Here is a 10,821-nt window from a genome sequence, read left to right on the forward strand (position 1 = left end):
TAATGTCTGACAAAATTTTAGTGTAGTTTGCCTGCAAAATTAATTATCATTCCATTGGACCTAAGTCAGCTTGAATGTAGATGGATTGACTTTCAGAGCTTGAGCCAAAAGGTTTACAATATAGCATTCCAGTTAGCAGACAAGTGTTCTTGAAGCTGCATGTGCAGACGCCAGCAAACAAAACATGATCTGAGATTCAAAGATGGAAAATACTCTTTTAAGAAAAGCAGAAGGGGTAGTGTCCATAAAAACATCCATATAAATATCAGTATAGTAAAGATGTTAATTAGTTGATGAACATGAATGAATTTTGTTCCAAGTTAAATGTTTAAAGCATGATACTATATAAAGACCGGTAGAAAAGGCAGTGAAAACAGAATAGTTTATTTAACAGAAATTTGTTTTCATTTTTCTTACATCTGACTACTCTAAAAAATTATGCTCTTACTTAGTGTGTATTGTCTATTTCTTTGTCTTTGACTAGGCAGCATGGCTACAAAATTATGACCTCAAGAAGGCATTCTTTGAACTTGTCAGAATGTTGTTTCTTTTGGTGACAGTGCCCCCATCTCTCAAAACTAAGGCATCTCACATAATCAGCTAAATGAATAGTGACAGCTAACATTTTGTATTTAAACTCCTGTCAGTGTTTAAACATAAAAAGCTTGATGCAAAATAAATCAAACACCAGTGATATGCAAGTGAAACATTTTGTTAAAACAGTCTCTGACATACTTGGATTTAAATCTGATCCCTTTTTAGCTTATAGAATGCTATAACTTTAAATGAATTTGAAAAATCTAGAGGTTAAAATTGAATTGCTAATCTGGAATGTATATAATTGAAGTTACCATGTGCATTCATAACCATAATAGCTTCATTAAAGAGAATTGTGCACCAAATAAATTGGAAGGATCCTTTCCTACTTTTTGTCTTCCTGAAATGCTCACTTAATTGTTTTTAGAAAGACTTCTGCGTATTTACGTTTTTTCCTAGTTCACACTACCTACCTAGCACGCAGGTTCAATGCAGTTCTGAAAGAACGTCAGTCGACCACATCATTTATTCCATTTTGAAAACAAAAATCAATATACCTATAAAGTGACCCATAAATTAGAACTGGCTCACACGATGTTTGTTCAGTGCTGCCTTTCTGAAGGCCCCCTTTGCATTTTTTCTTCACCTCTCTGTTTGAACTGCAGTCTCGGTAAGAGGCTCATTAGGGAACATTAGGGACTGGAGCTAACCAGAATTCCAGAGCTTGCTTTGCTCTTATTAATGCATAGTAGAGTAGAATGCATTTAAATATTTCATAGGCATTCAGTAATTTGTGTGTAATCGCCTTGTTAGCAGACCAGTAGAAGTAGAACAGGCCTGTGAAATGGTGTTAGTGATTGCATGGGTAATTTACAGACCTTTGCCATCAGAAAGAGTATTATTGTTGGCTAGTATGAAGCTGTGAAATAGAACTAGCAATAAGTAAAAAAAGAAAAGAAAAGAAAAGAAACTTAATAAAGGTTTTGTAACAAGCATCTTCAGGGATAGCAACCCCACTTGGTCCTTTTGAAGCAGCCATAATTTATGACATAGGCAATATATCAAATGCATAAGATAGTATTATGGAGCATTCATATGAAAAGGGTATTTGCAACATTAGTTCCAACTTCCTGCAAGGGACATGATTAAATGATTAATGAAATGTCCCTTTGCATATGCATTTTGAAACAGCAATTAGGCACTGACTGAGAAAATCCACCAATCCTCTCATTTTTCAGTATTATCTCATTCTTGATTTATAAATCATAGAGAATTTTTGAACAGCAATATGTAGTACCTGAGATAGTTATAAAAACATAAAAGAGAATAATCTGGGCACAAAATAGTCATAAATACATAAATTCATAATTTAATGTTAATACTTAGCCTATTTATTTAGTCTTATTACATTGTATTTATATCCGACACTATTTCTGTACTTTGATTGGCATAATTAAGTAGGGGGAATGAATAGGCACTATTATTTTACATATCACTGGTAAACAATAGCGAGGAAAGGAGAAGGGAGATGTGGCAGAGGTATGTATGTGTTTTTCAAGTTCTCAGTAATCCACTGGAGGCTGTTCTATAAATGATCATTGAAGGGCTGCAAGCTAGCCTATAATTACAGGAAAGAAAGTGGCAGCTCTGGCATTTCATAACTATGTGTCCTCGAAAAGTGCTTTGTGAGTTTGTCACCAATGATAATTTAGATAGAGGCTCATTACTGAACATCACAACACTTTAAAAACCTTTCGCCTTCATACAGGAGAATAAAGGACTATTTTAATGGCAAGGTTCTTTTGTGTTCCACTGAAAAATTCAATCAAGACAAAACCTCATTGACTATTATTGTAGTCTACAGTCTCTATTCTAATAAAAGCTGCATAGATAAATTGAATAGGTCTCTAAGACCCAAGTATATAATGCAAACATTTTGTACTTTTTTTTTTTTTGGTTCTTTAAATATAAGATAATGATTATCACTCAGAAGTAAACAAGTGTAAAAAACCTTTTGAAAAAGTGATTTCATGCAAAAATAAACATGTTAGGCTGAATATACCTTTTTTGTGAAACTGGATCTTGTTATCCTGTTTGTTCTATTTATACCCTAATCTTTGTTTATAGCTGAGGCAGTTTTTAAAATATGCATTCTTTAGACTGATTGTGGGATAAATTATGTGTGTTCCCCAAGAGAAGCATAGTGAAAAAATTCTTTAAAAAATACAACAATATTCAACCTTAAGAATACAACTGGTTATTATATTACATTGTTAGGAAATTGTCTCATTGTTCATTAAAAGTTTAGAGATAAAAATTCTGAAAAACAATTTTTACATCTTGTCTTCTGAGTTAGGAATTAGTTGCACTTTATACCATGAGCTAACCTCTGGTTGACTTTAACATTCCATCCCTTCTTTTGAGAGTACCAGTGAATTTTAGTTCTCTTTGCAATTAGATTCATAACAGAACCTGCCAGAGCGGAGCTTAGAGCAGACAGGTGGAGGGGAAGTGCCTCTCCTGAGCTCTAGCCACACAACTCCAGCTTGACCTGTTCCACCTCGCTATTTTGGTTCACAGTTTCTCTTCAACCAAGACTGACAATTATGCTGAGAAACAGGGAGGTTTTGTTGTTATGATCAATGAGGGGATATTAAAACAAACTTGTCTAATTTTTCCAGGTATGGGAAAGAAAGGAGCAAAGGTTTATAATTACTGAACCTAGATCTGCTGACAAATAAGCCTGCTTATTCATAAATTAGTTATTTCTCAGAAAAACCTCTTTAAATTCTTCTTCATATATATTAAATATATGTATGTCTACATATTTCTGTTTCATTATTAACTTCAAGATATGTAGATAAATAATTTGAGCACAAAATGTATTTGTTGATTATACTCAATACTATAATGAACTTTTTGGACCCTATCATTCTAAATGATACTTGAGCTCATGTGGGTAAATAAGTGAATTCTTAGATTCGTGAATATTGTTAGATATGCTGTTCAGTGCATTGATGAGAACATCTCAAATTGCTGCCTTAGTTCACTTCTTGTTGAAATAAACACACCAAAAGACATTGAATTACATGAAGCTTACTGTTTTAATCTGGGAAGTAATCATATAAATTATATATTTCAAATTACAAAGTACATATTGTTGAGTCTCTTTGTGTTCATTGGAGATGCTACTCTACTAAATTGCTTTTGGTTTGTTAACATGCCTTTCATTAAAGAGACTTTTTATACACTGAGTTGTAGTGTAATAATAATATCAACAATAGATTAATAAATATTCAAGATTAGAGTAAGATCATTAGGATCAACTTTCACTGTTTTGTGTAAGTTAGAATAGATGTCTCCCAATTAAGACTCTAGACATGGGATATTAATCTTATAATTCTGATTATCAGAATTTTCAATATACTTTACTTATTAATAACAACAAATTATCTTTCAGCGTATCAGTGTTTCCGTTAGATGCCATCCTGACGTAACTCACCATCACATCCTGGTGAAATACCATGTTGCTCACTAAAAAACATAATAGGAACAATACTTTTATCAACAATGGAATAGATAATTGCATTTGTTCTCTTGAGAATTACTGTTGGTTTATTTATATGGTATCCTTTCTAACAAAATTTGCATAAGTATACGAAATACATGTGATGATTTCTACTGTTATCTATAAAGGGTTTGAGGAAATATATCATGATAACAGATGAGCTTAGGGACAATGACATTTTCAACCACTTGAAGAGTTTCAATATTGTATTGCATAATTTCACTAAATGTATGAGTATGTTGAACTTTTTCTTCTGTAGTTTCAAGGCATTCCACTTTCCCACCACAGAGGAACATATGAGTTCAACGTAGTGACATAGTGCCTTTTAAGAGAAGCATATACCGCTAAGGAAGGCATCATATGATGTACTGTTTTGTGTCTTGTGTTTGCATAGGCACCTTAACAATGAACATGCATTGGATGACCGAAGCACTGCCCAATGTCGAGTGCAAATGCAGGTGGTACAACAGCTAGAAATACAGGTTTGTCAAATGCTCACTTAATGGACTCCTTTCTCAGAATCCTGGTGTGTTCATTCAAGTACTGAACAGATGCCGGGTCTTGTAGGCTACATCTAATTATCTCAGAAACAGTGACTGATTGAGAAATGTGGAATTTCAGGTTGTTTTTTACAATGGTAAGAACTGATAACTCAGGATGGATTGCTGTACTACGAAGTAATTATCACTTAGGCCTGTATAACCTTTAGGCCACATTCTCTACATTTGGCTATTTCAAAACTGTCAGATTTATGTTTTTCCTCATACAGTTTGGACCAAATCCCCAACAAGGTAGGATTATATTACAAAGATGGTTTTTCCATGAATTCATCTTGATTCCCATCCCCCCTCCCAGAGGATTTTATATTTTAGCAAAAGACTAGCCTTCAAAGTTTTATGTCTGTCACGCCCTGAAAGAGAACTTCCTTTCTGCTTCAAATGTATTTGTAATTTTAAAACTTACAAAAATTCTCACTATTTTTCTAGAATAATGATGTATATCACAGAGGTAATAAATAAATTATGTAAATGCAGCCGTTTTATATTTAAAAACTTTTTCTGTTAATATTGAAACAGAATTTGGCCAAAAATAAAGAGAATTTTCAAAACTGATCAGAAAATAATTATATCTCACTTTGGCTATATTTTATAAACCCTTCAAGACTTCCTCTAATATTGTATCATAAAGATTATTTTTTCTCAAACTAATACTTTGATCTAATTAAACAGGCATTTTTTCCTCACTCTTCACTACTTCTTAAATTGTTTCAAACTCAGTATTGTTGGTTTCTTCCAGAAAAAAAAAAAAAAAAAAACTAAAAAATATTTTCTTGTGAGTTGTAAAATTATCAAGGACACATAAAAGGCATCATCACTGTTGTAATATAAAAAGCTTTTTGTAAACCTGTTTACCATTTATGAAAGGTGGATAAAACATAAGAGTTCAGCTGATGATAGTCTGCAGTGTGACCAATTACGCCTCTCTCTCTCTTTTTTTTCTGCCGTGTCTGACTGATGGAAAAGTAAGGTCCGTCAGTTGTAATGAGACCCAGTGCAAGTGTAGATGCCGACTCCGTGGCAGAGTTCAGCGTTTCACACTGCCTGGTCTCTGTCACTCTATTGAATTAGATTGATGATGGCAGATTGCAGGGGGCACTAACTGGACCTCAGTGGGAATGCATGAAGTGTGTAGACAATCCTGGCAGGCACTTCGCTTTGAGAACCCTTCACCCCTTCACAGCTGTTGGCACTAGTCCATTGCTAACAGTGTCCACAGGACTTTAAAGAGACACCATGGGCCTTCTAATTTATGGTTTCGGTAACTTGTTACTGTCGAGGCAACTGTGACCTCAATTCTCTTATTGACAAAAAGATGAAGTGTTATTTGTTTTCTCTGACCTTTTAACATAAGGAAAGCTATAAAAGTTTTTTTCCCCCCCTCCATAGCTAAAGTTGCATTTCCTCCTAGATAAGTTCCTACTGACACAGACTTTTATATGCAGGAATCATTACTCTGAGACAAGCTCAATGATAAGATGTATCACTGCAATAAAATAGCTGTATCAGTCATTTCTAAAATGCTTCTGATCTCACTCTTTCTTAACAGCTTTCTAAAGAACGGGAACGTCTTCAAGCAATGATGACCCACTTGCACATGCGACCCTCAGAGCCCAAACCATCTCCCAAACCTGTAAGTGCATATTGCTTTATAAACAGTAAATAGCTCTACCGAGGTAACAGACTAAGAAAATGAACAATTTAGTGACAGTTAGAAAACAATGAGTGTGATGAAAAATATGGCAATAAAATGAAAGTAAAATGCAATCTCTTGTCAAATTGTATGTTTCTTTTAAAGTAATGCTATCTTTTACAAAATCTATCCAATCTACACCATGGGTGACACTAAACAAAGTACACCTATCAGTGCTCAAATCACTGCCTTGAGGCTGGAGCCAGAGAGAATATCTTTCTGTGATAGGTTTACAGATATTAAAAGGAAATCCACTTTGAGCCACCTGAAAAGCAGTAACAGTACCAATCATAAATAGGAAGGTATGTGGTGTGCTGACAAAGACTTAGATCAATCATAAGATACATATAAATAGACTTTTTTTATCAAATATTTTGTCAAAGTGTCATGGTACTTTTACGGTCAATTTTGTCCTATTTCTTTGGTGGTTATTTCAGTTAAGATGTATTTCACATGTTGATATGCTTTACTGTATATTATACGTAATGTTAATTCAGAGAGCTTATCACAAAAGGGAAATGGGTGATTATGGAAAATAAAAACTGCAGTTTCCTTCAAGAATATATGAGGTTTAAGCTCCACCTGATAATATAGTCAGATACACAGACTGTGGAAAAGAATATACTTTGTTATCTCACCCAGCTAATGTTTGCACAGAAACTTAGAGTAATCAACTGGGTAACTCTAGTTTAATGAAAGTTTGTAGGATACTTTTTAATAAGGCCCCTGTATAGCCTGATGATTAGCGATTGCCAGCCTTGCTTCTTCCTCTGTTTTTGTGAAAAAGGACATTTGGTTTTGTATTGGGGAAGGTGACAGAAGACAGAGTGTATTGTCTGATTTTCTCCTAGTGTCTCAATATGTCTCACCAATTAATATTATTCAAAATTATCTTGTTGCATAGAGGCTGTATTTGATTAAACTCTGCTAAGGTATTTCTGCAAAGCCTTTCCTTTGTACTATATTTATCTGTAGGGCTCTGTAAACACATACTTCATAGAAAGCAAGAGACATGCCTTTTTATATCTGACATACAATTTTTTAATTTTAGAATGTTTGTGTTTTTTAATAAAAAAAACTTTTGAGAATTTTTAATCTGTATATATAACTTTCTTTTCAATAAGATTTTCCCTCCTCATTCCTTTTATAGTATAATGTAGATAATCACAAGACAGAATAATTGTCTCATAAATCCATCAGGAATCTGCAGCTTGTTCTTTTCCAATTAATTATTCAATCAGTAAATTTTTAAAAACTCCAGCAGCATGGTTACATCTACACTAATAAAGAATTTTCAGCCTATAATCCAAAACAGAACCTGAATGAATAATGTAATTGAAGTATTACATTACATAAACCACACATGAAAGAATTGCTAATTGCGTTTGATGGTGGGCAATTAATACAGAATCTTAGATGAGCGATTTAAAATGAAACCACAGTTTAAAGTTCCCTTTGGAACTAGCGATATCTGAAGTGGGAAACTGTACTACTTTCCTCAAATTGGTTTGAAAGAAGAGTGGTCAATACTCACACCCCTCAAAAAAAACCCTAAAATTTATACACTGTACAAAAGAAGCTTCAAAATTGATATGATAGTAGAGATTTATGGTCTCATGTGCAGTGGCTCAGTTGAGACGGCCCACACATTTGATAAATATTAATAGCATGAATTTATTACCAAGGAGAAATGAGCTCTGTTGGTTCATCACTGCACCCTTAACAGCTATCAGTACATGAACACAAGGTGCAACCGCACTGTCTATTATATGACCCCATTTACTCTCTGAATGGTACTTCATTAAATGGTACCTTTTGGCCATGCTATGGATGGATGAAAATCAAAGTTATCAAGGCTGCGAGTCCTGAATAATGAGTTTCACCCAACCTTGACTATATTCAGATGAGCCAAGGTAGCTAAGTGCTCATCCTGGCTTTTACATGCTTGCCTTTAGTTAATAATAAATTCTATTTTATCAGTTAGTGATTGCACGTCTACAAACATGGTGTGCTTATTATTACAGGATGCAGAATAAGTTACCATAACATTGTAAACATGACTAGTTTGCATAGGAAAAGATGTACTTCTCCTGTTTTGATAACTTTTAATGTGCTCATAAAATGTAGGGTCCTGTCAAGTATTCATCAAGATGGATATCTCATTGGTCTGCAATTTGGTATTTTTCTGGCTTCTGTATGTCCATTTTATTCTGGTTTACAATTCTAAAAGTGAATGTGTAATCATCCAGCTGAGGTTTGGATTTTTGCTTTTTAAATGTATGGGAAACTTTTTTTTTTGTTTTTGTTTTCTCCTCTTTGTATTTTTAACATACAGATGTGCAATGCTGCTGATGTGATCTAACTGTAACATTATGAAGTGTATGTCTTGGTGTTATTTTAAAATATCTTTAGAAACATCACACCCAGATGCATTCGAATCTTTCTGCATTTCTCAAACTATGCAGAGGTACTGTGGTACATCCTAGGGAAGCTTACACCAGTGCTTTGTAAATGTATTAAATGCAGCATTTAGTAGCATTATCTCAGCTTTTATTTATGTGCGTAACAAAGAATTCCCAGCCCAGTCTGCTGGCTTAGAGTATGAACAGAATAACAGTTTGTGGTTTATTGGGAACAGATGCACTTGGGGATGCCTTCAGGGTGCCAGTCGTTATTATTAGACTGCTAATGTGCTTCCTCTGGCTGCTGCCCAAGAAAGAAGAACAATTAGCTGGCATATGTTAATTTTTGTTTCCCTAACAAATCTCTCTACTGACTAAATGTGTAAAACAAATCCACAAAGAAAGATCAATCAATGCTGTACACATCATTTTCTCCCCATTAAAAAAAGGTTTATCTTAAGAAGTGTATTTGGGATTTTAAAAGGCAGGTGTTACTAAATTATATACAAAAGCTGAATATTCTCTATTTAGCCACTCAGCAGTTACTTTATGGAGAAGCAAAACAATTAAAATTAGTGTTCTTGCTTGGTCATATAGATTCCTGTATAAAATGAAAAGGCCTGTAGATTACCTCTTATGAACACCATTTGGATATATGGGAGAAATCTTCTGTGCTGCCCTGCGTAAAAATTTTGCTAATTGGATGCTATTTATGACAAAAGATGTGTGGTAAATATGACAGAGGTGATATGAGTTTTTTGATAATGAAGAACAGGGCCTTTCTGAGGGGAGTAATGAAGGGCACACTGTTAAACAGCTTGCATACATTCTCACCTTTTTCCTTTTTTCTACCCTGACACCCACTTTCCAGGGTACATCAGCATTAAGTGACACTGTAATCATAAATTGAAAATGATACTTCCAGAGGAATTGGCAAACTTGACATTTCATTATATTTGTTAACACATGCCACAAATGATTGTTAGTGAGGAAATTCCATTTCCCTCTCTCCATCTCCAATCAGATTTAATTTGAAAATTTTCAGCCTCCTCCGGCTAATTTGCAATTAAGACAATTTTGTTTGAATATGTAGTAATGTCATTACCATTCCACCAAATTAGCAAGGAGACTAAAGGTCAGTGTAAAATTTTCCAGCTGGCTGGAGCCTCTCAGCTGAGATTTGGGACTATGGAAAAAAAAAAATTCTGGCAGCAACAGAATAGCAACTTACTTTAAGTCCTATTCGTTAAAAACATTGCATCCTTCATTATTGCTGTTGTTGTTGCTCCACTAGGGGCTAGACCTGTTTAACAACAGGGGCAGTCAATAATCAGCAACTGGCTCTTATTTAAGGAAATATACTTTCGCTGAAGTCTGGTAGGACAAGAAGGAGTTAGTCCTAAGTAACATTGCAGTAGATTATTAGATAACCTCTAACAGCATCCTCTAATTAGAGTTCTTATGATACAATTTCATCCTGTAATTAGTTGAGATTGGCTGCTTCCTTTTGCAGCTTATTAGTGGCAACACAGCTGTAGAAGTGAATCCACTCTCATTTGTCAAACCTTTTTAAGTCTTTTTCTCTTGTCTCTACCTTTTTCCTGCCCTTCTCTTGGGCCTTTGCAGCTAAATCTGGTGTCTAGTGTCACCATGTCGAAGAACATGTTGGAGACATCCCCACAGAGCTTACCTCAAACCCCTACCACACCAACGGCCCCAGTCACCCCGATTACCCAGGGACCCTCAGTAATCACCCCAGCCAGTGTGCCCAATGTGGGAGCCATACGAAGGCGACATTCAGACAAATACAACATTCCCATGTCATCAGGTAGGATATGAATGCTCAGTAGAGCGCTTTTACTTTGGGAGAGGAAAACTGTAGCTGAAGCAACTGTACATGAGCCATTCCAGAGCACATGGAAACGCAAGTCATGATTTATGGAGTGATAATTGTTTTATTCTTGGTAAATGCGAATAGGGGCGATTCCCTAAGCACATCATGATGAACTGTTCTGAATGGTTGTTCAGGAGAGAAAGCTCTCCCCATTAGAGACATTGAGAGAT

The 10,821-nt window shown here is 34.9% G+C and overlaps 1 protein-coding gene across 14 annotated transcripts in view; it reads left to right on the top strand.

The window, feature by feature from the left end:
- The window catches only part of Foxp2 (forkhead box P2), a 547,259-nt gene that overhangs the window by 500,986 nt on the left and 35,452 nt on the right, over positions 1-10,821 (top strand). For all 14 annotated transcript variants that reach the window (XM_058572107.1, XM_058572115.1, XM_058572108.1 and 11 more), the window contains 3 exons: positions 4,500-4,587; positions 6,212-6,295; positions 10,384-10,585. In XM_058572107.1, coding sequence (XP_058428090.1) covers positions 4,500-4,587; positions 6,212-6,295; positions 10,384-10,585 — 374 coding nt within the window. The remainder of the gene's footprint in view (positions 1-4,499; positions 4,588-6,211; positions 6,296-10,383; positions 10,586-10,821) is intronic.

This window comes from Marmota monax, unplaced genomic scaffold (genome assembly GCF_021218885.2).
Source record: "Marmota monax isolate L192 unplaced genomic scaffold, Marmota_monax_Labrador192_F-V1.1 WCK01_AAM20220418_F8-fsc00027, whole genome shotgun sequence".
Classification (NCBI taxonomy): domain Eukaryota; kingdom Metazoa; phylum Chordata; class Mammalia; order Rodentia; family Sciuridae; genus Marmota; species Marmota monax.